Source organism: Heteronotia binoei, chromosome 12 (genome assembly GCF_032191835.1).
Source record: "Heteronotia binoei isolate CCM8104 ecotype False Entrance Well chromosome 12, APGP_CSIRO_Hbin_v1, whole genome shotgun sequence".
Lineage (NCBI taxonomy): Eukaryota > Metazoa > Chordata > Lepidosauria > Squamata > Gekkonidae > Heteronotia > Heteronotia binoei.
In genome coordinates, this window is record NC_083234.1 from 52,004,177 (window position 1) to 52,030,816 (window position 26,640).

The 26,640-nt window shown below is 45.8% G+C and overlaps 1 protein-coding gene across 2 annotated transcripts in view; it reads right to left on the reverse strand.

Moving 5' to 3' along the window:
- Nucleotides 1-25,008, reverse strand: part of ADGRD2 (adhesion G protein-coupled receptor D2) — a 66,093-nt gene extending 41,085 nt beyond the window's left edge. The window contains exons 1-13 of one of the 2 annotated variants that reach the window (XM_060251224.1): nt 24,914-25,008; nt 24,213-24,287; nt 23,510-23,573; nt 22,119-22,349; nt 20,749-21,387; nt 16,958-17,056; nt 16,057-16,142; nt 13,979-14,263; nt 13,759-13,870; nt 9,160-9,294; nt 8,742-8,856; nt 3,750-3,861; nt 1,716-1,771 (exon numbers count right to left, since the gene is read on the reverse strand). In XM_060251224.1, the coding sequence (XP_060107207.1) occupies nt 1,716-1,771; nt 3,750-3,861; nt 8,742-8,856; nt 9,160-9,294; nt 13,759-13,870; nt 13,979-14,263; nt 16,057-16,142; nt 16,958-17,056; nt 20,749-21,387; nt 22,119-22,349; nt 23,510-23,573; nt 24,213-24,284 (2,006 nt within the window). In that variant the 5' untranslated portion in view covers nt 24,285-24,287; nt 24,914-25,008. Of the gene's footprint in view, nt 1-1,715; nt 1,772-3,749; nt 3,862-8,741; nt 8,857-9,159; nt 9,295-13,758; nt 13,871-13,978; nt 14,264-16,056; nt 16,143-16,957; nt 17,057-20,748; nt 21,388-22,118; nt 22,350-23,509; nt 23,574-24,212; nt 24,288-24,869 lie in introns of both variants that reach the window. The other variant, XM_060251225.1, reaches the window with a different exon arrangement.
- Nucleotides 25,009-26,640: the final 1,632 nt, after the last annotated feature.

Consider the following 26,640-nt stretch of genomic DNA (forward strand, 5'->3'; position numbering starts at 1 on the left):
CCAAAGAAAAGAATCACAGGGATGGACTCCCATAGTCCAGCTCTTCCCTTGACTCAAAGCAGTGTCAGCTGCAGATCTGTTCTTCCTCCACATGCACAGCTGCTCACAGATGTATCCAGAACATCAGAGCTTGGAATACATGGGGTGAGTCTGGTGAAATCCTAATCAACTGTGAAGGAGAAAATGGGTCTCTAATACTTGTGTGCCTTGTGCCTCCAGGGTACAGAAGGTAAAGAGGACACACACAATGGTTTGGAATTCTCTGGCAGACAGAGAAAACAGGAAAGGAATCGGAGCACATTTCCAAAGCTCCCTCTACAGCAGAGTAGCTCACAATCCGGCGCACAACAATCACCCTGAGCTCTCTTTGGAGACGACAGTCTGAGGTCTTGCACTTCCACTACAGTGTGGACAGTCTGTGTGGTGTATTAAGTACTTGATAGAATGTTGGCTCAGGATCTAGAAGAGCTAGGTTCAAATAGTCACTTGGCTACCATGGAAACTTGCTGGGTGACACTTAGCCTAACCTATCTCTGAGAGCTGTTGTAAAAATAAAATGGAGGGAAGAATCATGTTGTAAGCCACTTTGGATACTCACTGGGGAGAAAAGGAAGATATATGTATAAATAAAGTAAAAGCAGGAAACTTCCATTGTTTATATTTCAGGTAACATCCAACCCAAATTCTAAGAGCCAAACCAAGCATCTGTCTGCTCTGCACTCTGCAATAGTGGCGATGGGAAAGGGCTCCGCAAAGTACTAAGGCCTCCTCCCTTGGGCACTACCGCAAATCTGGTTGAAACCAGTGTTCCCTCTAAGCTGAGTTAGTGTGAGCTAGCTCACAGATTTTTAAACTCCAGCTCACACATTTTTGTCTTAGCTCAAGAAGGACAACCCCAGAGCACACTAATTTATGCAGTAGCTCACAACTTTAATGCCAGTAGCTCACAAGTAGAATTTTTGCTCACAAGACTGCAGATAGAGGGAATATTGGTTGAGACTACTCTGGCTCCTGAGAATTCACTAAGGTACTGCCTGCCTGCTGTTTTCAAACCTACTCCTGCAGCCACAAAGTTTGGTGCCAAGTCTGCTGCCAGGATCCCCTGTCCGCTCATACATACTCCAGTGATGGCACGACAATCACTTTGTTGTGTGCTTTTGTGACCCACCATACAGAAGGCCAATTGCCTTCTGCAGGCTGGGCTTGCAAAAGATACTGGTTTGGGAAAGCAGGTTGGTGCCTAAAGGCAAGTCTCTGGCAGAATCCAAAACCCCCCATCATTTTGCTCCTCATTGACAATGCAGACAGGAAAACAACATCCTGGTGCCAGCTGATATTTACGATGGACTGAGCATCTCGCATTCCTCATGGGTCATAATTCTCCTAGTGCCTCTTCCCTGTCCCAGCTAGGAGGCATAATTAAGGGGGGCCTTCACCAAAGGTCACTTGCTTTGCAAATAACTTTGCCAAAGGAAACCTCCCCAGCAGGGCAGGCTCCTTCTTGCAATTTGGTTGTAAGAACAGACACATAATGGTCAGTCAGCTTCTGACAAGAGAGTGATTGACTGACTATTGGAGGCCTTTTGGTTGCGTCTGCAGTGATACAGGAGAAAAAGATGTCAGCTCCCCCCTCCCATTCCCAGCAAGTTCTTCTGTTGCACACTTCCCCTTCTGAGCAGGGACAGGAGTTGTCCTCCCACACAAAATCCGCCTACCTTCTGCTGAAGTCCCAGAAGGCACACACTGGCTCCACCAGCTGCTCAGGCAGGCCCTGCAAAGAGTGGTAAAAGGAAGAGCCTGAGCCTCTCTCAGATGAAGCCCTCAGCTGGCCTCCAATTCAACTCCAAAAGGAATCAGCTCCAAATCTGCATGGGGAGCTAGTGCTGATGCAAAAGCTGCGCCCACTGAATAATTCTTAGCAAGGCTTTTTTTGTAGCAGGAGTTCCTGCTACATCAGCCGGATGTAGCCAATCCTTCAAGAGCTTACAGTAGGCCCTGTACTAAGAGCCCTGTAAACTCTTGAAGGATTGGCTACATTAAGAGGGCATAGCCTACTATGCAAAGGAGTTCCTGCTAAAAAAAAAGAAGCCCTGATTCTTAGAGGGAAAATCCAGTGAAAGAGGTCTTAGACAAAAATATTTTGGGTACTCCACATATCAGCTTCCCGCAGCGATCTGATTGCAAGTGAAAGTTGGCATGGTGAAGTGGTTAAGAGTGTTGGACAAGGATCTGGGATACCCAGGTCTGGATCCCAATTCTACCATAGAAGATTGATGGGTGATCTTGGGCTAACTGCTTCTACACAGTCTAGTCTACCTTGCAGGGTTGTTGTTTTATGAATACATTGATGAGGGGAGAACACTGTTATAAGCCACTTTGGCACCCCATCAGAGAGAAACCCTGGCTATAAATAAAAAACTAAGTGTCTGGCACACTGGCCTGCTAAGCATTGCAGCAACTGCCATGCTGATCACTACTAGATCCAAGCATATCAGCAGGGGTGAACAAGAACCATCACACAAACCCAGAAACTGTAGCTTCAAACCCCAACAGTTGCCAGTCCAACTCTGAAGATGCATTTCATCTTGTAGCTATCATTGCTGGAGCACCTCCACTCCCCCATGTCATTTTATTTTGCATGAAATGTCATGCTTCTTGAAAGAGGTGACCAGTCATGCAGAAGCCAGCCAGAGGTCTCCCACTCCCTGACTTTTTATAAGATTGAATCTTATCCCCTTTTATTTTTCCACTATACTCTCAGCGATCTCTCTGTTGCACACTTCACCAAACTTGGCATTATCTGTAATGTGTAATGATCATGGGGACTTAATTTAGGATAGCAGCTGAGAACTCCCCATGGGAATTCAATTCTGAAGTTGTGCAGGGGCCTGATTCGTATCGTGACCACGGCATAGAAGAAAGAAGGGCTTTAGCCGTCATGACTCAAAACAGGCTACTTGCCCCAAAGTGGGGTTACAGTCATACTGAATACGTGCACATGAAAATAACTCTCCCTGGATCCTGATCCAGGTGGGTAGAAGAAGATAGAAAAAGATATTGGATTTATATCCCGCCCTCCACTCCGAAGAGTCTCGGAGTGGCTCACAATCTCCTTTACCTTCCTCCCCCACAACAGACATCCTGTGAGGTAGGTGGGGCTGGAGAGGGCCCTCACAGCAGCTGTCCTTTCAAGGACAACCTCTGCCAGAGCTATGGCTGACCCAAGACCATGCTAGCAGGTGCAAGTGGAGGAGTGGGGAATCAAACCCGGTTCTCCCAGATAAGAGTCCGCACACTTAACCACTACACCAAACTGGGTAGCCATGTTGGTCTGCAGCAATAAAACAAAGTTAGAGTCCAGCGGCACTTTTAAGACCAACAGTTTTATTTAAAGTATGAGTTTTTGTGTGCTTCATGTCTCCATGTATCTTAAAAGACCGTAATCATGTTACACGCTAATTTGTTATTCAGCCTCCGTCTACAAGTCTGAACGGTTATCTTCCATTTCTATGTATCTGAGAAAGTGTGCATGCACACAAAGTTCAATCTTGAATAAAACTTGGTTGGTCTTAATGGTGCAAGTGGAGGGTGAAAGCTTCATCTCCCTCCATGTCACAGTCCCATTCCAAATTGGGCCCCTGCAGCTCCCCTGAATTGTCTTTCCATGGGGAACTCGCAGCTGCTGTCCTACTGAAAGTTCCTGTGGTGATCTTGTGTTCCATGTACCATCTAGTGGGACTATTCCTCACCTGGACTTGTGCTTGATGCTGGAGACGGTAATGCACGGAGGTGCTGATCTCTTCATAGTCACTGACCACGGTGGAAGAGATGATGGAGGAACTCACCTGGGTACTCAGATACCTAAGCAGAAAGCAACACATAAGAACATAAGAGAAGCCATGTTGGATCAGGCCAATGGCCCATCCAGTCCAACACTCTGTGTCACACAGTGGCAAAAAAACCCAAAACAAAACCCCAAGTGCCATCAGGAGGTTCACAAGCGGGTCTAGAAGCCCTTCCACTTAGCCCTCCCCCGCAAGCACCAAGAATACAGAGCATCACTGCCCCAGACAGTTCCAGTAATATACTGTAGCTAATAGCCACTGATGGACCTCTGCTTCATATTTTTATCCAATCCCCTCTTGAAGCTGGCTATGCTTGTAGCCGCCACCACCTCCTGTGGCAGTGAATTCCACATGTCAATCACCCTCTGGGTGAAGAAGTACTTCCTTTTATCTGTTTTAACCCGACTGCTCAGCAATTTCATTGAATGCCCACGAGTTCTTGTATTGTAAGAAAAGGAGAAAAGTACTTCTCTACTTTCTCCATCCCATGCATAATCTTGTAAACCTCTATCATGTCACCCCGCAGCTGACGTTTCTCCAAGCTAAAGAGCCCCAAGCATTTTAACCTTTCTTAATAGGGAAAGTGTTCCAAACCATTAATCATTCTAGTTGCCCTTTTTCGAACTTTTTCCAATGCTATAATATCCTTTTTGAGGTGCAGTGACCAGAATTGTACACAGTATTCCAAATGAGACTGCACCATCGATTTATACAGGAGCATTATGATACCGGCTGATTTGTTTTCAATTCTCTTCCTAATAATTCCCAGCATGCTGTTGGCCTTTTTTATTGCAATCGCACACTGTCTTGACATTTTCAGTGAGTTATCTACCATGACCCCAAGATCTCCCTCTTGGTCAGTCTCTGCCAGTTCACACGCCATCAACTTGTATTTGTAGCTGGGATTCTTGGCCCCAATGTGCATTACTTTACACTTGGCCACACTGAACCTCTTCTGCCACGTTGACGCCCACTCACCCAGGCTCAACAGATCCCTTTGGAGTGCCTCACAATCCTCTCTGGTTCTCACCACCCTGAACAATTTAGAGTCATCTGCAAACTTGGCCACTTCACTGCTTACCCCCAATCCAAATCATTAATGAACAAGTTAAAGAGCATGGGACCCAGTACTGAGCCCTGCGGCACCCCACTGCTTACCGTCCTCCACTGTGAAGACTGCCCATTTATACTCACTCTCTGTTTCCTATTAATTAGCCAGTTTTTGATTCACAAGAGGACTTGTCCTTTTACTCCATGACTCTCGAGCTTACTAAGGAGCCTTTGATGAGGAACTTTATCAAAAGCTTTCTGGAAGTCAAGGTAAACAACATCTATTGGGTCCCCTTTGTCCACATGTTTGTTCACCCCCTCAAAGAACTCTAACAGGTTAGTGAGGCAAGAACTTCCCTTACAGAACCCATGCTGAGTCTTCCTCAATAACTTGTGTTCATCAATATGCTTACTCTTTCGGTCCTTGATAATAGTTTCTACCAACTTTCCCGGTATTGAAGTCAGACTGACTGGCCTGTAGTTTCCCAGATCTCCTCTGGAACCCTTTTTAAAGATGGGGGTGACATTTGCTACTTTCCAGTCCTGAGGAACGGAGGCAGATTTCAATGAAAGATTACATATTTTTGTCAGGAGATCCAGAAATTCACTTTTGAGTTCTTTCAGAACTCTTGGATGTATGCCATCCGGACATGGTGACTTATTAGTTTTTAATTCATCAATCATTAAAAGGCCAACGCCATGCTGGGAATGATTAGGAAGAGAATTGAAAACAAATCAGCCAGTATCATAATGCCCCTGTATAAATCGATGGTGCGGTCTCATTTGGAGTACTGTGTGCAATTCTGGTCACCGCATCTCAAAAAGGATATTATAGCATTGGAAAAAGTCCAGAAAAGGGCAACTAGAATGATTAAAGGTTTGGAACACTTTCCCTATGAAGAAAGGTAAAACGCTTGGGGCTCTTTAGCTTGGAGAAATGTTGACTGCGGGGTGACATGATAGAGGTTTACAAGATTATCCATGGGATGGAGAAAGTAGAGAAAGAAGTACTTTTTTCCCTTTCTCACAATACAAGAACTCGTGGGCATTCAATGAAATTGCTGAGCAGTTAGGTTAGAACGGATAAAAGGAAGTACTTCTTCACCTAAAGGATGATTAACTTGTGGAATTCACTGCCACAGGAAGTGGTGGCGGCTACAAGCATAGCCAGCTTCAAGAGGGGATTGGATAAAAATATGGAGCAGAGGTCCATCAGTGGCTATTAGCCACTGTGTTTGTGTGTGTGTGTGTATGTATATCTACCTATCTATATATCTATATATTTTGGCCACTGTGTGATACAGAGTATTGGACCGGATGGGCCATTGGCCTGATCCAACATGGCTTCTCTTATGTTCTTAATCAGTTGTAGGACCTCCTCTCTTATCACTTCAATCTGACTCAGGTCTTTCAACACCCCTTCCAAAATTAGTGGTTCTGGAGCGGGCAAACACTTCTCATCTTCCACAGTGAAGACAGAGGCAAAAATTCATTCAGCTTCTCTGCCATTTCCCTATCCTCCTTCAGTAATCCTTTTACCCCTTGGTCATCCAAGGGCCCCACTGCCTCCCTGGCTGGTTTCCTGCTTCTAATATATTTGAAGAAATTTTTATTGTTGGTCTTTATGTTTTTTGCAATATGCTCCTCATAGTCCCTTTTTGCCTGCCTGATCACAGTCTTGCATTTGTTTTGCCACAGCCTGTGTTCCCTTTTATTAATCTCACTTGGACTAGCTTTCCACCACTTAAAGCAATTCTTCTTACCTTTTACAGCTTCCATTACTTTGTTTGTTAACCATGCAGGCCTTTTCTTATACCTGTTTGTGCCTTTCCTAACTTGTGGTATATATTTTAACTGAGCTTTTAGGATTGTAGTTTTAAATAGCCTTCAAACTTCCCCAAGGGTTTTGACTGTATTTACCTTTCCTTTCAGTTTCCTCTTCACATGCCTCCTCATCTCAGAGAATTTACCCCTTTTAAAGTTAAATGTGGTTGTGCTGGTCTTTTGGGGCAACTCCCTATTTATACAAATACACAGTTGTTTACTGCAGAACGCAATGACAGGGCAATGAATGAGGAGAGATATATGTAATACTGTGATGGCTAACCTAGCAAAATCAAAGAAGAGCTTGTAAGTATAATACGATTCCCCATGTAGAATTGTGATTTGCCAAAGTCACAGGATTCAAAATGAAGAAGATGAAGAAGATGAAGATATTGGATTTATATCCCGCCCTCCACTCCGAAGAGTCTCAGAGCGGCTCACAATCTCCTTTACCTTCCTCCCCCACAACAGACACCCTGTGAGGTGGGTGGGGCTGGAGAGGGCTCTCACAGCAGCTGCCCTTTCAAGGACAACCTCTGCCAGAGCTATGGCTGACCCAAGGCCATTCTAGCAGGTGCAAGTGGAGGAGTGGGGAATCAAACCCGGTTCTCCCAGATAAGAGTCCGCACACTTAACCACTACACCAAACTGGCTCTCCAGTTTGAGAGCCATTTCCATGCAGTCATTTCCATGCAGCTCTGAACTTTCAGGAAATGGCCAGATATTTTCACATAATGGATGTTTTGCATACTGTCCCCTACTCATTCATACAGCGACTAGGCTATGCCTATAGAACAAAGTCTGAGTCCTACTGCTTCAGACCAACATGGCTACCCACCTGAGTCTTGACTGCAGCTGCCAACTCTGGCCTGGAAAATGCCAGACATTTGGGGGTGGTGCCTGCAGAGGTGGGAATTTGGGGAGGGATTTCATCTAGGACCTACAGAAAACCATACAGTCAGCCCTCTGGAGCTGCTATTTTCCCCAGGAGAACTGATCTCTGCAGTCTGGAGAGCAGCTGTAATTCCAGGAGAACTCCAGGGTTGACCTGGAGGTTAGCAACCCTAGATTTGACCCTGTTCTTTAATCTATTTACTACTTCAGTAACTTAGCATCAAGAGTTTCCTATCCAAATCTGTTTCTGTCCTGAACACCCAACACAGAAGGCCCCCCCTCCCGCCCAGCACTAACATGGGGAAGAGCCAAAGTCTTCCTCCATGCTGGTGATGTAAAGGGTGCCACTGCCACCTAGTGTCCAAAGAACAAAACAGTATACAAGCCTCTCACCACAACCTATTGCTTATTGTCGTGGTCCAGGAATCCCACCTAGCATTTCACAAAGCTATTTTAGCTATATCTACTTAAAATCCAGCCACTAGACAAAGCAAACAGCAACTTTACTCTCTGAACAGAGTCTTCTGAAAGTGCTATCATGCAAACAGTAAATATCAACACCTGCCCATATAGAAACCTTCTCTGCGGTAGCTCACGTATGACAAAATATCCTTTCTGAAGAAGTCGGGAAAGCTCTCTCACTTCTATCATTCTGAACAATGTGCAAAACAGAACTGTCCAGGAGGGTCTTTTTATAAATGGAATGAGTTTTTAGTTTTAATGTCTGTGCACTGCTGTTATGTGGCATTGTTCTCTAATTTTGTAATCCAGTTTTCATGCATTATTGGTCAGTATTATACTGAGTTTATTGCCTTTTCCCCTAATTAATCTGCATTGAGTCTCAATGAGAAAGGCAGACTACAAGTGAAATAAATAAATAAGTATACAAGCCTCTTGATACCAAGTTGCTCCAAACACAGAGCTCCACCAGGTTTTATTTTTGTAGCAAAGGAATCTCAGAGGCCCTTCTCACTGTTATTTCTTGGGCACGTAAGGATTTTGCTAGCAAAAAACCAAAAAATTCCAAACCAGCCTCTCCCCTAAACACTGTGTAAACTCAGCTAGGGCAAAAGGCATTGCATGCTACAAACCCATCTTGGGCAGAAAGCAACAATCTGGGTGACCCACCTTCTGCCTCCATCCGACACGGCTGCATCTTTGAACACAGCACTGCCGCTGCCAAGAAGGTGCTGGAGGGAGCCGTAGTTGTACCAGGTGTTAGTTACTGTGATTCGATGCAGGCCTGGACAGAAGCAAACACAGGCAACTCCTCTTGGGTGTGAGCAAAATACAAAAGCACCACAGCAAAAGCAGCGATGAGGCCAAGGGACCAATTCCTCCTTCCCAGCACACCTCTACTCCACCCCTACCAGGTGCGGACACAGTTCGATTTCATCTTTCAGTCCAAGCCGGCTCCCTGCAAACCTCACCAAATCTGCTTTCATGAAGGCCTGAAACTTTCTTGGCACTGATGTAATTCCACAAACAGGAGAGACAAACAAAGCACAGACGGCAGAACGTCACCCAGTACTGCCTCCCTTCACACCTCTCAAGCTCAGCCTCTCCATTTCTTCTGCAGGAACCTCAATTTGGTCAGGCTTCTCTCCATGTTGGCTTGGCATGATGTATGCAGCACGGTCAGTCATAAACGTGCCAAGTTCAATGCATCGCACTTCGATTCCTGGGAAGCCAAGAACGAGAACAGACTCACAACTTAATGGGCCACCAAATATATTTTTAATCCGAAGAATTGTTTGTCATGTGGCTGGGAGGGACAGAGGAGGAGAGCATTAAAAGAAGGGCTTTTTTTTTTTAGCAGGAACACACAGGAACGCAGTTCTGGCTGGCTTGGTGTCAAGGGGTGTGGCCTAATATGTAAATGAGTTTCTTATGGACTTTTTCTACAGTAAAGTCCTATGTGAAACAATGATAACATCAGGGTGTGTGGCCTAATATGCAAAAGAACTCCTGCTGGGCTTTTTCTACCAAAAAAGCCCTGATTAAAAGCATATGCCTTGGTTCATGCATCTCCTGATGATGTCACCAGAAGTCCTGAATCATTGCCTGGCTGCTGTGGTTAAATGACTGAGAGAACAAACTGAAACTAAATCCTGAAAACACAGAGGCAGTGCTGGCTGGGAAGGTGGAGACCTCGAAGAACATTCTGCCCTCTGAAGGATATTTCAGTGAGGTTCAGCTGACGCTTACTGACTAAGAGCCCAGGGATTAAACTGGATCCAGAAGTACTGATAGGCCGTTTTCGCACTAGCGTTTGCTCCAGCGTAGCGCCCCATTTACCTCCGGATCTTCTCTTGGATTTCGCACATCTTGCTCCGGCGCTGCGGTTTGCTCTGGCGCTTCAGGGATTTTACGCCGGAGTATGTTTTTCAGCATTCTGCCGGAGTTTCCGAAAACCTCCGGATCCACTCCGGATCCACTCAGCGGAGTTTGCTGTGGGAAATCCATCCACGCCGGATCGACGCTTTGTGGGCGGCACCCTCTCCCTTTCCGTCCTCCCACCCCATCCACCCCCTTGGCCAATCATCAGCCTTTCGCGGCGCTTCCCCGAAGTGCCGGCGCGGCCATTTTTTTTTTTTAAACTTCACAGTTTTGCGTAATAGCGATATTTCGAAATTAACAAAGGGAAAAAACCCCTCCTGGAATAGTTGCGTTATTTCGCTGTTGCGTTATCCCCCGCCTCTTCTCCCTTTAGGGGCCCCGGTGGGGGGACCGCGGCAGCCCCCCCAGCAGGCCTTTTCCAGCCAGTTCGTTTCGGGTCTAGTTTGGGGAGGGCGAGCGGGAAGGAGGAGGTTTCAGCGGGCCGGAGGAGGGGCCCCGGCAGCTTCGACTCTCCCCAGCTCAAACACCCCCACTTCACTTCCATTTGCGCCCCGCTTGACCCCGCCGGCTTCCCGCTGCCGCCGCCGCCGCCTTGGCAAAGGGAGCCCAGCCGCCCAGAGACATTTGGCGGCGGCGGCGCTTCTCCATTGTTGGGGGGGGGGAATCTAGTGCCGGTGCGGGCCAAAGCGTTCATGTGTGTGTGTTAAAAACGGAATGCCTCCCTCAGCTGTGCCACCAGGATTTCTGGACCTGCACAAAATCGCCATGTATAAAATGGGAAGTTGGAGTCCTGCATTCTTCTCCCTGGCTACATTCTGCTCGGTTAGAAAATAGACGGAGCTCGCTCTTCATACCCGCCACAGAAGGGGAAGGAGAGAATGGGGCGGGGGGGGGGGAGCTCTGGCAGCAGGAATCAGTCAGGTCCCCCGTTGCAAGAGCCAGCCGGAGAGGGGAAAGAGAGCGGAGGAAATCCCAGCTTCGCCACCCGGGAGGGAGCGAAGGGAAGAAGCTGCCACACACACACACACACACACACAAACCCCTCGATTTCTCTCTCTTCGTTATTGCGATATTTCGCAACTTCAGAATTTGGGGGGGGGGAATATAGCGCTAGGAATGCTTCTGTTAATACATAAAGGACTGTGGAGGATTCTACAGCTGCAGCCAATCCATGAGCAGCAGCAGCACACGTGATGCGGTTTGTCCACGAAATGAAGGGGAGGGAGCAGCTCGATGTTACGTTAGTACGTCATTACGCAACCAGACTTGCGCTTAAAAAAAAAAATGATTGACAGGGCATCGAACTCAAGTCGATGCCAGTGGGAAAACGATTTGAGCCGGGGCTTCAGGGAAGGCGACTCCGCAAAGAGTCACTAGTGGGAAAACGAAAAAAATGATCCGGAGATAATTGCGCCGGGGAATAAGGGGAGCAAACGCTAAGTGGGAAAACGGCCATAGAGAAGCAAGTTAACGCAGCTGCAAAAAACAACAACACTTTCTTACATCTAACCTGGAAGATGATCCCTTATCTTTATATGGTTGATCTGGCCACCTATGCCATAGTAGTATCAAGACTAGACTGTTGACTACTGTAATTCGCTCCCCATGGTTCTCCCCTCTAAGTCAACTCAGAGGCTCCAGTTGGTACAGAATGCTGCAGCGTAGTTATTATTAGGAGTTAGACACAGCATGCATATTACTCCTGTTCTATAGACATTCCAGTGGCTGCTCATTACTGGGATCAATTCAAGGAACTGGCTATCACATGCAAAGCCCTTCATGGGTTTGGTCCCTCATATCTGCAGGACTGCCTCTCCCCCATGCTTCATCATGACAGCTTCACTGCAAATGGGCAAAAGTAACAGCTGCCTGTACACATACATTCCCAGTTGTGACCCCCTCTACACCTTATGGAATGGCCTAATGGGTGAGATCAGTAAAGCTCTCGCTCTCCTGGCTTTCTGCAAACTACACAAAACTGAATTATCCAGGGTTTTTTTTTAATACAAGTAATAGGGCTGTACTGTAACAAAATGGTTTTAAAAAATGCTTTGGTAAAGGGATAGGGACTGTGTGGACTATATTACTGTGTATGGTACATACTACATGTTGCTGTAAGCATGCCATGTTAACGCTTAAGCCTTGTTTCAGCTCTGTTTTAGATTTCTGCTTGGTTTCAGACTTCTGCAATCCAAAGCCCACTGCACTGTTTATTGGATGTCCCATCTTGTTGATTAAATTGACTTACACTGTGTAATCCACCTTGAGTCTCAGTGAAAAAGGTGGACTATAAATAATGTAAATAAATAAACATCTGGATCATTTTCCTGCTGTGGTGTGAATGAGTAGGCTGGATACACCCCTTTGAACCACCTTGCTCCCACAGCCAGAGATGTTAGGGGGCAGAACCATGTTGACAACTCAAAAGTTTGCTGAAGTCATATATAGTTGGTGTCTCAGACGCTCACTGTCTTCAGCTTGGCTTCAGGCTGACTCACTCTCCTTTGATAATTTATGCTGCTGCTTTCCCCTGGTTCTGTTATTTTACTTGCCTGTTTAATTATGATGTCATATTGACAACTTTCAATGTTGAGTAACCTATCTAGAGGCACTTGGTTCCAAAAGGTGAGTGTAGCTGGGAGAGCCAATGGGGCCAGCTACAGGAGTGAAGGAGATGGTGGCAAGAACAGTGGGGAAAGAGGCAGTGCCAGGACCAGTGCCACTGGATGAGGCTGGTTGGCTCCTGCCACTGCCTTTGGGGTAGAGAGCATCCTCTTGCAATTATGCTGGGTGTGGGAGCACCAAGGAGAGGGCAGGGCAGGCCCAGATGCTACGATGGGCTTTAAGAGAGGTAGTTGGGAGGAGCCTGGGGGAGAAGAGTGAGGCAAGGTTGAGTTAAGGTAACCAGAGCTAGTAAGAGAAGGAACTCCAGGAATAGAGTCCGACATGGACCCAAGTGTACACAGCTTCAAAAGACTGATTAAAAATTGTTTCTACAACATGGTTGGAGCTGAGCTTGCAGCAGGATAAGATGGACCAACATCCAGCCCAAAGCCTGCTGTGCTTTCTGCTACTCCAGTTACACCATGGACCATGAGCCCCACTTACAATAAGCAATTTTTTAAAATTGTATTTAATTCTATTTTTATCCCACCCTCCCCATGAGAGGCCTCAGGACAGGTTACAGATCAAATGTTTTAATAAATTAGAGACTGAATTGTATATTTTTGTCTACACTTGGGCATATATCTTCGCTTAATCCACATCTTTTAACTGGCATAAAAATATTTCTGAAACTGATACAAAACCACTGCTCAGGCATACTGTGAGCAGCATGACTCATGGCACCATCTTGTTCTGTGGAAAATGCCACTGTGCCCATCTGGCCCTAGAAAGGCACTGCTGGCTTTAGCTGATGTGCTCATCTAGTGATGATGTAGCCAGATGACTCACCGCCTCAGGTTGCCTGTACAAATCACAACCTGCCTTGCAGCATCCTAGCAACAAGGCAAAGCTGCTGCCAGCCCTGAATCTGGAGTTTAAGACAGGCTACAGGTGGAACCAGGGCTTAATAAAACTCCCACTGGGTATTGTGCTCTCACTGCACTACAGCAATCATTCACCACTGGACAGTTTTTTCCACCACAGGGAAACCCAGTTGTAAATAACTGCTAGCACAATGAAAGTGCAACATCCCAAGGACACAAGGATGCAGCCGAAATGATAAAATTCTTCACATTCACATTCCTCTGTCTGTCACATTCCTCTTGTGCCAAGACTGCCCCAGAGTTCTGCATCAACTCACCAATGTTCTTATTCTTGATGGTGACTCTGGGCCTCTCCGTGCTCAGAAGTTGCTGAAGGCTGGAAACCATCTTGTCCATGTTGTCCACGACTGTCATGGGCCCCCCGATGATCTGGGGAAGCACAAAAACAGCTACAAGAATCTTCAGCGGCAGCAGAAAGACCACAGTTGCCCTGGCATCTTCCCATACCCACCAACCCCCAACTGCTCCTCTTTTTACCGGTTGGATCTCAGACCACTCCTTGGCATTTTGCTCCTCCAGAATTATCCCAGCAATTTCCGCGTAGTGCTGGCCCAGCTGCTCCAGCATGGCTAGCTGCTTTGGCTCCTTGGGGACTTCAAGGTCAGAGACCTTGCTCAGCAACTGGAAGACGCCCAGGAGAGCAGCTGTGTCCAGAGTGGGTGGCTCAGCCTCTGTCAGGACTGTCTCCACGACCCCCAAGAATTCAGTGGCTGCTAACAGATTCAGGCCTTGAGCCTCTGCCTGGAAGACGCTTTCAGGAATCTGTGGCAGGACAAAGAGTCTGAGACTAGGAAGGCAGGGCTAAGTGGGGAGAGGCAGAGGTGGTTTGCTGCAGCACTCAGTGCCCCTCCCTAAATTCTGCATCTGGGTATACATTTAAGCCCATTAAGGAAATCTGTATAAACTCCGGATTTTGCTGCCAAGGCCAATAGTACAATCTTAAACAGAATTACATGCTTCTAATTCCATTGACTACAGAAGATTTAGAAGGGTTTAACTATGTTTAGGATTGTACTGCTAGAATCTGGAAGTTCTGGCTGGCAGAGAAAGGCCACCACATTAGAGAAAGGGGTGGGAGAAAGCATCCATCAAGAAAAGGGGACAGAAACAGAGCAGTGGGGAAGTTATGCAAAGCCCCCTAGCCAGAGTAGTCCACAAATCTACCAAACACTCCATCTAGTCCACTTTGGGATTTCACCAGAAGGTGTGAAGGCTGGAAATTAGTTTTACTGTGATATAGTTTGGTTCCCAAAACATCAGGTAGAATGCATGGCACTGCTAGCAACGTTCAGAGATTCCTCCTACTCAGTCCAAGGGATCAGGAAGCTGCTCGAAGCCCAGCTGTACTTTTAGCCACCTGACTGGGCCACAACTAGGTTTCCAACCTCCACCATGAACCCCAGAATGCCCTGGCTTCTCCATTAACACCTCCTTGTGCTCCTCACCATTTATTTACTTAGTTTATCCCTCACTTTTCTCTTCACTGGGGATTCAAGGCAACTTACATAATTTCCTCCATTTTATCATAACAATCCTATGAAGTAGGTTAGGCTGAGTGCTTGTGACTGGCCCATGGTCATCTAAGCAAGCTCCAATGGCCAAGTGAGCATTCAAACCCAGGACTCCCAGGTCCCAGCTCAGCACTCCAGTCACTGCTCCACACTAGTTCTCTGTGGTACAGTGCCAGTGTGAAGCACAGGAGTTGCCAATTCTTGGGTGCAGAAATCCACAAGCGCTAGAGGGGCATTGGTGCTTGATGTCAGAGTAGGAGATCCAAGTTCAAAAAAGCCACGGAAGGTCTCCTGGGTGACTCTGTGCCTCTCTCTCAGCCTAATCTACCTCAGGCTGGCTATAAGGATACATGGAGAAAGAAGAACCATGCATGCCTCCCTGCAGGAAGAGCAGGACAAAAATGCATGTATGTATATACATTTTAAATGGTAAGCCTTAGCATGCCACTCTGATATGCCTGCCACCTGCTGCCAAACTTTGGATTGAAGATATTTTTGGTACATGTGAAGATTTTCCCTTTGAGACTGGGTAATCTGTAAAATGGATTTACCTTGCAATTTTTAAAACTGAAGCAGTATTTGACTGCAACTGTGTCATGGGGGAGGGGTTTATTTTAACCCCCCCCTGTCTTTCTCACAATCTGTCCCCCCACCATGGGGACTGTTATATAGACTGATCCAAGGTCACCCAACAGACTGCATGTGGAGGAGTGGGGAATCAAACCCTATTCTCCAGATTAGAGTTGACCACTGTTTAACTACTGCATCAAACTGGCTCCCACTGCGCTTTATGAGGCAGTTGGGATTTGACCTTGGATCACCCTGACCTGAAGTCAACCACCATATCACACTGGTACTCTCACAAAAATGGTACTGAGGAGGGAGTTAATCTCCTCCAGCAGCTTCCATCAAAATACCATTAGCTACAAATTACCATGGAAAAAATGAGGAAGAGAAATCTTCTGCCATCTTTCCTAGTCCAGCCCCCAAAATGAAGCCATCAGTAATAAAAAATGGATAGCAAGATGGATGCTTGACACTCACCACTGTGGTGTTTGCCCGCCTGTTAACTTGAGCTATGAACAAATGGTTGGAGCTTGACTGCATTTCCTTCAGATGGTAATAAAGATCTGAGAAGGAAAATGCAACAGGGAAAATTTAATGTGCTTGAAATGATGCTGACCAAAGAAAAAGAAGAAGATATTGGATTTATATCCCGCCCTCCACTCCGAAGAGTCTCAGAGCGGCTCACAATCTCCTTTACCTTCCTCCCCCACAACAGACACCCTGTGAGGTGGATGGGGCTGGAGAGGGCTCTCACAGCAGCTGCCCTTTCAAGGACAACCTCTGCCAGAGCTATGGCTGACCCAAGGCCATTCCAGCAGGTGCAAGCAGAGGAGTGGGGAATCAAACCCCGTTCTCCCAGATAAGAGTCTGCACACTTAACCACTACACCAAACTGGATGCAAAGAAGATACAATCAATTGAGGCCAATTCCAGACAATTCTTTAAGCATGGCAGGAAGAGAAGCAAAGCACTCTGGTTGTGCAAAAATACCATCCCAATGAATGGAAAAATAAAAAGATATTGTTGGAAGTGAAGGATTGTGCAGTCTCTCTTTGTACCAAGCACACCAACATTCCAGAGGGGGACAGAATGCATTCTTCTGTATCTCTTCTCCTGCCTGTACTCTTCTTTTACACAGAATGTTAACCTGGGGAACTTCTTTCCTTCTGGCTGTTTCCTTCTCTTTTGTATCTTTGTGCTGCTGGGATTGCCAGGTGGGGCCTGGTGATCTCCCAGAATGACAACTGACCTCTATGGCATACAGAAAAAGCTAAAAGGAGAGCTGTGCTTCCTTACCCCCAGCGCTAGAAGGCAGCTTAGCTGGGATGCCTGCATAAAATGTAACATCTATCAAGGTAGGCAGAACAAACAGCCATACCTTTTCTGTAGTGGCAGACAAAGGGTAATGGCTGCAGGCAAGAGGCATAAGTGAGGATTCCAGGGGCAACTCTGAAGACATGGCATTCCTCCACAGGCCCTGTAAGAGCACACAAACGCACACCACAAATTCATACAAGAGCAAATTAGCTTTATAGGAATTTTGCCTACCCCTATAGGTTCACAGAATGCCCATACAGACCCTTCACTATTCATCATGCATTCAGAAATAGTCAGTTGTGATAACTTGTCCTTTAAAAGGTTCCAACCGGTGAAATAACTTCCTGTCTGCGAGCTACCCCATACCTACATACTATTGGCTGTGCTACTGTGATGTCATGAAGTGTTCATGAACATTCTAATTCCTGAAAGTAACAGCAACATGTTGCAACTGAATGACAGTAAGTAGTGCAGTTCTGGAGAGGGTGTGAGGCAGTGTGGAGAAGCCTCACATGGTGCCCAATAATAGGATGCACTGTATTCTCTTGGTAGGAATGTAAGGGATATGTTCAGAAATGCCAGCTGGGGAGGGAAAAAGAACAGCATCCACTCACCCCTGTTCCTGCACCACTTGTGTCTGCTGCTACCTCTTACACCACTGCCTTCCTCCCCCACTGCACCTGCACAAAAGTACAGAGTTTCAATCATTGTGCCAGGCCTCCATTTGGCTCAGAATACTCCCCCTTTCCCCCTCACTTTTCCTTTTCCAGCTGAGCTGCGCTGTAGCATTACAGGGAATGGCAAGAAAATGCAAAAAAGCCTTTTAAAGAATGCAGGGAAATGGTTCATGGCAGTGAGCTGTCCTACATCACTTTATAAGTAGAACTTAACTTTACCTTCTTCCCAGAGCAGCAATGGAGAAAGACTCCAAATAGGCATTCTTCTGCAGCCAGTCTGAAGATGCCCATTTGAGGAAGATTTTTTTCTCCAGATCAAAGGGAAGCCCTGGAACTCCACTTATAAATTGACAATTTGTAGACAATCCACTTTGGTCTAGGGGCTTCCTGCAAAGCTGCACAAAGGTTGGCAGGAGTTGTGACCTGGAAAAACCTTGCACAGGGCAAGAGGGCAGGAGAAGCAGTATGCCATTGGCAGAAAGAGAAACCATCAGAGGTTCTTGCTGTCAAGGGCAAACTGGTCATGTGACTCCATCTCCACCAACTATGTTTTGCTCACCAGTGGTATATGACCAACTATGGATGTTCTCACAGTTTATTCCCAGCTGCCTATACTCATGGTTTATCCTACCTGTTTGCCATGCACAGGGAAAAGTGGTCCCAGCTGCTTGGGCTCCAACAAATTTTATTTTCAATTAGGATAACTGATAGTGGATATAAACATCCTCCCTAATGCCACAGAAAAGACTCATCTGTATGGATTATTCTGATGGTTGTAATGTGTCACTGGATTTTTTTTTTACATCACCATCCTCAGGGCGAAGCGATCAGCTGACAAAATCAGTTACAACACAATCTCAACCGTGCCCAACAAACATAATAAACAGCCTCAGAACAATTCTGACATCATAATCATAATAATCATAATACAAAGGAGGGACAGCTGACATTATGAACAAGCTGGACTATATGCAAGATGCTCAGAGACAACTCTCCAACTTACCACATTTCTACAAGCTACTGTCCTCAGACTCTACAAAGTAATGTCAGAAAGAATTAAATAAAACAATGGAGAAATTACCTGCGCATATAAGCACATCCCAGTAACTTCCTATCTGCCACCTAAATAACACAAGGCTGGCATCCTGGGACACCTGTTATTTCAGGCAATAGCACAATCAGTGTAGGAGTGTAACTTTACAAGGGCTCTAAGGTTGCCATCCCTGTGCTGGTAAACCCTGGGAGCATCTGGGGGCAGAGCCTGGGAATGGGGAGTGTCACTGACATTATGGCAGCCATGTCATCATTCTCACCATTTCCCTACCATTTTGTTTTATCATCTGGATCTGAATATACCACTGCTCCAATGAGTAAGTGTGAGGGATGGACTCACTGTGGAGGTGGAAGGTTGCCTGCCACAGGCGGGCAACTGGTAATCCCAAGCGACTCTATTATCAGTTGAGTCCTACTCAAGGTGGCTTACAAGTAAAATGGTACTATAATATGATGAAGACACCAAAAATTATTAATGTAAAAACAATCCACAAAAAAATAAGCTGGGGCACTGAAAAGCACAAAACAATTCAGCACCCCAAAAATATCATCAAACAGGTCTCAGACAGAATTAGACCATAAAACAGCCAAAAAAGATAAACCCCTTGTTAAAATCCTGGGCACTGTTTCTGGCTCTGTACCATCAACAGTCCATTACTTAGGAGGTACTTATTTACTTCCTGAAGAAACTGTAAGCCACTGACTGAGAAAACTCAGATAATTCAATCTTGGCCATTATAGACACTGATGCTTTCTATACCAACATCCTTCAAAAAGACATTCTATGAGCCATCAGTAACATTATCCCTGATAAAAACACTGTACACCTTGCTATCAGACTTTGTTACTTCACCTTACCCATAACTACTTCAGATTCAATCCATCAGGACATTCTGTTGGTGATATAAAAGTCACTACTGCTTCTGCAAAAGAACTTCAAAGGCAGATGCCAATGTGAAATGGCTGAATTGAAGGTTCATTAAGAGATTTCACACTACCTTCACCTGTCTGAACAAGAATAAAGGGCTGGACCTATGATTTCCTTTTATGAAGTTGGATTCTGTGACTCACTACATATTCCTCCAAGAAATAATTACTTTTTCTGATAGAGAAAGACTTCCTCTAATGAAGAAAATCCTTTGTTGAAGGAAGCCTTTCTCTGTTGGAAAACTTGGTGAAAGAGTTATATAATCCAACCCTTGGAATTTATGACTCTATGCAGGGATTAACTATCTGAACAAAACCTAGGTGTTATAACTAGCCTAGCACAATTAGTGAATGGTCTCTTTACTTTTCTTGATTAAATGTTGATATCCATGTAATTTTATACCTTGTATTTCATGGCCAATTGACTAGCCTGCTTTTTTCTCACCTTCCTACATAAAATGCTGATGTGGTAGGGGATCCACTGCATCTGAAGAAGTAAGCTCTAGTTCATTTAGCTTTGTTAGCCTTTAAAGTGCCACAAAACTGTTTATTTTGGAACACAGGCAGTTCCACGGGTGGGCAGGAGGCCATTATCAGAATGCCTCTGATTGAAAAATTGCCAGATCCAGATGAGCAGCCATGCTGCTAAAAAGTCAATTAGGTGGACAGGAACACCTCTGGGAAAGGCATGTTACTGTTTGGTTGGTTTCCCACGCAAATGCTATCCGGACCAAATGTTCTTTCAATTTGTTAATTTCACTATTTTGTCATTGAATTCTTACTTTGTACTACATTGCATTCTTAACCACTGCTATATGTAGCTCTGCTCACTGTACCCCATTCCATTGTCTGAAGTATGCATGCATACAAAAGCTTACATTCTGAATAAAACTTTGTTGGTCTTAAAGGTGTTACTGGACTCCTACTCTGTTCTGGAAAATTGCCAGTGCAAGCTGCTGCACAGTGGCAGGATGCTTCCTTCCCCACACAGCTTCACTCCAGATCAGTACAGTCAGTCTACATAGCAGAAGCTGAAAATGGGAATACTTCAGAGAAGGTGACTTCTCATCAGTAACCTTTGTTCAGCTTCCTGTCCTCTTAGGCTGCTTCCACATAAGAACTCCCCTCACCACAGAAAGAAGTCCCTAGTTTAAGCAGTAGACAGCTACTAAACAGAGCTGCAAGTGAGATTTACCTGGACAGGTGAGCTGCAGCATAGCCTGCTGGACGCTTACTTCAACATCCAGGATGTCAGCACTCCAGCCAAAGACAAGCCCTTCCTCAACTGAGAGGCAGGAACGCACTTTCTCCATCTGCTCCCTGCTGAGGACTCTCTGCCAAAGATGCAGGTCTGTGAGGTTCCCACTGAATGACTCTTTCTCCTTGAAGGCTCCACCCAGGGAATCTTGATCTTGCCCAATAATGAAAGTCCCAAGGCCATAAATGGCTTGTGAAGCAGAGAGCCCCACGGCAGAGGCCTTCTCCTTCCCATCGGCATAGATTGCCCATGTGCCATTGTGAAGCTGCCATGTGACACAAAAGTGATGCCACTGTCCGTCACTGCGGAACACTGGCAGGTATGGAGAGTGATGTCCATGAATGATGATGGCAAACCGGATGAAGCCATCTTCGTCAATGAAGCCACGCAGCTGGAACTCATTGATGAAGGCCGGGACTGCGTACGAGAAGATAGTGGAAATCTCCACAGCCCCAGGGTCCCACTGGATGTGGGCACAGGCGCTCACAGCTGGCATCACTGGGAAATCCATCAGAACCTTCACGAACTTTGTGTCTGTTTTGTTTTTGAACACCAGGACAGGAGAGGAGTGAATTCCTGGAGAGCAGAGCAAGATGAAGAGTTGAAAGGGGAAGCACACAGAAGACTGGACATTCACAAACAGACATTTATTAGTGCATCATGGCTTGTTTCAGATTTCAAAAAAAGTGCAACACAGATACATTGTAGCACCATTCAAACTTCTGATGAACTGTGATGACTAGGAAGACATTTTTCCAGCATTCCAAGTCACTTTCTTCTTCTTCCTCTTCACCTTCTGCTCCCTATTATAAAGGAACAACCTTCATTGTCTGATGACTCCTCAGGGCTCTTGGTGCAAGTAGCATCCCCTCTGTACCAAGGAACTTCCAGTTAACACAGTCAGCTCTCTTTTGCATGGTACACAGAGCTGGTTATCCACCCAAGCAACCAAGGTGAGCTCTAAAGGTGCTTTGCAGTGTAGCTGGGACTAGCAGCATAGCAGAAGATAGCAGGTATGGCTAATGGCCATTGTTGCCTCCTGGACCCATACAGCCACAGGCCACATGTACAGCAAGCCCCTAAGACACTGGCAGCATTGGGGAGGTTCAGCTTGCTCCCATTGCATCTGATCAGAAAGAATTTTCATCTCTTCCCTCCCCCCTTTTGATATGTCAGCATTTTCAGAAACAGGCATTGTGTTTTCCCCCCAGAACTTGGGCCAGAAACGCTGCATACTTCCATACTAAACTCACAATGACTGAGGCATAAAGGTTCATCTGCCAACCCCAAAATATATTGCTACTTACGCCTCTGCTTGGGTCTCTGCAGAAATGCCTCCTCGTCATTTAACCAGATGGTGTTTCGGATTTGGTGGGACTGCAGTTTTTTGCTGAGAGATGCCAACTCACCATCCCAGGTCTCCGAGAGCAACTGAGCAAAACGCTGTTGGCAGTACCTGTCCGCATGCCACCAGTCCAAAGCTGCAGGCATGTATTCATACACATGTTCCCGGGTCTCAATGATAAGCGGGACAGGACCTGGAGGAGGAAAGTGGATGGAGTAGCTCCTGAAGCCTCCAAGGCACCTTAGCATTCCTTTGGTGACCCTTGGACAATGGCTCAAATGCAGCCCCTGGAGATGGGGGCACAGTGGTGGCAGAAGGACTTGACAATAGTGACCCATTAAGGTCATGTCCTTGGAGGGAGGCAAGAATGAGGCAGATACTTAGCCTTTGCACCTCTAGTTTGTAGTGCTGCCCTTCCATAGTGTCCACTTAGGGCTGGAAGTGCTGCATCTAGGGAAGATTGACCCCATGCACAGGGCAAGCACCTTCACTGTTGTGGTAAAAGGAGCATCCAACATGTCTGCCACACTTAGGAGCTGAATTTTTGCATTTTCATCTCAATTACAGACAACCCATCTACAGCCAAGGCAAGACTCATCCATCATGGATACAGAAAAGAGGGGAAAAGGACAGTGTTGAAGGCAGCAATTCTGTGCATCAGCTATCAAGCAAAACAGGTGAGGTCTTTTCCTCTTCTGTCCAGCAATATAAGCCACTCAGTCCACTCAAGAGTAGACAATGGTGCTGAGCTAGGTAGCAGGCAGCTATGTGTATTCAGACAGACCAAGTGTCTGCTGCCTATCATTATGGAGCCAAATATGGCTCAGTATGGAATCAAATAAGGTTATTTTAAAAAAGAAAAGAAAATCTTTAAGATACATTGAAGATGTGCCTGAGATGCTAGAATGACCAGTAATTGAAGGGACTGGCAGTAAAAATTTTTCTGAGACTAAAGGGCTTCTTAAAGATGCTTTACAGAAAGGAAAATGGTAGAAGTGAACAGTTACCAGTAATTCAAATGCAAATCAGTGACTATTTATGCCAGAGGATTAAAACAACAGTGTGAGTTATGAGATCCTATGAGTGCCACTTTCTAATAAAGGACTTGCAACAACCAGTGTTTTGGCTACAGAACTTTATGGATTATAAATCAACATGTCAATTATCAGTTATGTTTAGTTGTATAGATTTATGCAAATAGTCTCTCTTGTAGTGGCCGTTTGTTGATCTCATGCTCGGGCTTATTTTTTAAAGTATTTTGGCTCTTTACTGATCCCTGAGAGAAGCAGAACTTGCTATTTCTTACACCTATCATGCACATTAATACATAAAAGCAGAGATCAAAACACTAACCTTTTGAAGTATAATTTTCAGCAGGTACTGTGAAGCCTAAGATGTTTCTCGAAGGAAGGCCAACCTGTAAATGTCACATTTTGAGTGCAGCTCTTTCAAGACATCAGTTTTTCTAGGTCCATTCAGAATGCACAGCCTGAACTCCCTAGATTTTTATATCATTGCACAAAGACGGAGATTAGCCCTAGAACACCTCAGCAATAATGAAATTAGTGCCTTAGATAATGTGCAAAGAATCTTTCACTCTGTGCAAATACAGCCAACCTCCATGTATGTGGGATTCAGAATAAAAGTATCCAGGACAAAGGGTGTTAAGGTAGGCTGACATTCCTTTCTCTGGGAAATTAAGAATGGAATACACTTCATATACACACTACTAAGGCCCTTGTTTTTCTGCACAAGTACTCAGGAGGGACCACAGTGGCCATCAGAGCACTTGTTTTACATGCAGAAGAAGAACAATAATATACCTTGCATTTCATGAGACCCTAACTCAACATCTTTCATTTTGCCGAGAAAGCTAAACAGTGCTAAAGAAACCTAGAAACAAAAAATCTTACAAGAGTTTCTCAGAAATCCACAACAGTTGACAAACAGCACAATTGTCTAATGTTAAAGCAAACAGATGTGGCTCCCCCTCTGAGAACGAAAGGCAAGTTGTAAGTGGGCTAATAAGTAAAATTCAAGCATTCATAAAATTTACCAGAAAGCTAAGAAGCCAGTAGCCACATATTCTGTGTCTGCAAACCTCGCTGATCAGTAGGCAAATGTCCATTCTCTGCATGAACAAAAAATATGTTATGCCCAGGACTGTTCAGAACTTTACAAGAAAAAACATGTTTGCAATAATTTTTACAAATTTAGAGGGAGAATTAAAGCAATGCAGTCCAAAGACAAGAAAAGCCAACCCCAGTCCAGATGATCAAAGCAACACAGCCTCCAGAGGACATGATGCTTTCAAAGCAAGCACCGTGTTCGTTGCGGATACGTTCCCAACTTTTTTTTTTTTGGCAAGGGGCTCTAGCAACCCATGCCACACCAGGCCTTGAACCTGGTCTCTTGCCTCCCTGTGCTTACAGGGCTTGGCTCACTTGCCCAAGCCATCTGAAATGATTGAAGTATCAAAAGGCAGGCACTTATAAAAGAGAAGTGGTTATTTCCGCTCTCCATATGGGATACATAAAGGATTTACTCATAGCTAATAAGAGTTAAATAAAACTGAATGCCTCCCTAACCCATCCCACAGCTAATTCTACTCCCATTTAAGTTTCATGGAGAGCACCAGCACGGCAGGTGCTGTAAGGAGCTCGGAATAATATCGCCAAAGCAAAAAGGGGGAGAGCGCTATGGGGGCAGAGACCCTTCTTTGCTCCTTAAACTGCTTCCCGACGACCCAAAGCTTGACTCTTCCGGTCCTAGGTCGCTCCTGGGCCCCGACCAGCGCAGCCTCCAACTATAGGGTCCTTTCGTCGTTCCTCGAAGGCGCCTCGAGAGGGTCCGCTCCTCGGTCCCCCTACAGCTACGAACAGCGGCGGCAGCCTCTCGCCGGCCGGGCCTCTCCGTCGGCAGTGTCTCCCTCCGGCGACCTCTGGCCCCGAAGAGAGGCGCGGCGAGGCGAGGCGGCGCACGGGCTGCAGACCGCTTTTGCAGGCACGAGCCCACGAGGGGGCAGATCGAACCCCCTGCCCGCGCAAGTTACCCGAGGCGAATGAGCGGCGAGAGAGATTTTGCGAGGTGCGGCGGCTCCGGGAAAGCGGCCAGGGCGAGCGGGAGGAGGAAGAGGGGCGGCCGAGTGGCTCGGGCGGGGGGAGTAAGTGAAAAGGACTTTCTTCTTTGCGTACTAATTAAAACTCCCTGCCTCTTCACTGTGAGCCAAGTAGTAGTTTTTAAAAGAAGCTTGGGCGTGGCCGCAGAGAAGTCAGTCGCCTGCTTCAGCAGGTTTGCAGAAGCAGTAATATCCTCCCCCCCCCACCCCAAAAAACCACCTTGTCTCCTCAGAGGCAGAAACAGGATTAGCAGCACAAACAACCCCTTCCTGGCTGCATCTACACATCCCTGAGTGCTTAAATTTCTGGGTTGCCTTGTCCACATTGCAAAATCCAGTGGCCAGTTATTGCACCATGGCCTGCTATAGTGATTATAGTGTCAGAGACCCAGGTCCGATCTCTGCTCTGAGTCAGACACTTGCAGGGTGACCATGGGCCACTCACACACAATCGGCCTAACCTACCTCACAGGGTCGTTGTGTGGATAAAACTAAAGAGGAAACAATGTAAGCCACTTTGGTTCCCCACTGGGGAGAAGGCTGCTAAATAAGTTAAGAAATATAGAGCAACAACAAAACATTATCCAAACATAAATGCAATGCAATGATTCTTTCAGGGCTTTTGCAGACATTTGAAAAACTTCCTTTGAAATCTGTGGCAAGGTTGCTTACAGTCCCAAACAGGCATAATCTCACACAAGCAGAATGAAATAGTAGAATGCTGAAGGGGCAGAATGGACCACCCCCATTACAGGTGGTAGATTCCAGTATTCAACCTTCCTTTGCAAGGGCAGGGGAACACCTCTGTATGCAGTAGAGAAAAAAAGTAGCACAAGAGGGGAGGACACTTCTGACCTAAGGCTGCCAGCCATTGTCTGACAACCATATATAAATAAATCAGGCTTCGGTGTAAATTATATGAAATGCTGAAAGACAGGTTTTTTTTGTAGAAAAAGCCCAGCAAGAACTTATTTGCATATTAGGTCACACCTCTGCCATCACCAATGTTTCACAGCAGGGACTTTTTAAAATATTAGGCCACACCCCCTGATGCCAAGTCAGCCGGAACTGCGTTCCTGTGCGTTCCTGCAAAAAAAAAAAAAAAAAAAAAAGCCTTGCTGAAATAATCACCAAAGTAGAATGGTTTCAAGTACCCACCAATATTTACTGAATTTTTACTGCAACACTAAGCACTGTAAAACATCTGTTATCCTCTTATGAATAAACAATGCAAAGTACAAATCACATTCAACAATGGCTACAATTCTGAAGCCTGGTAAAGATACTGTCTCTTTAAGAACAGCTTAGTCCAAGCTGTTGCAGGAAACTCAGAACAGAGTATCTTGTACCTTCCTGTTGCTCCTAT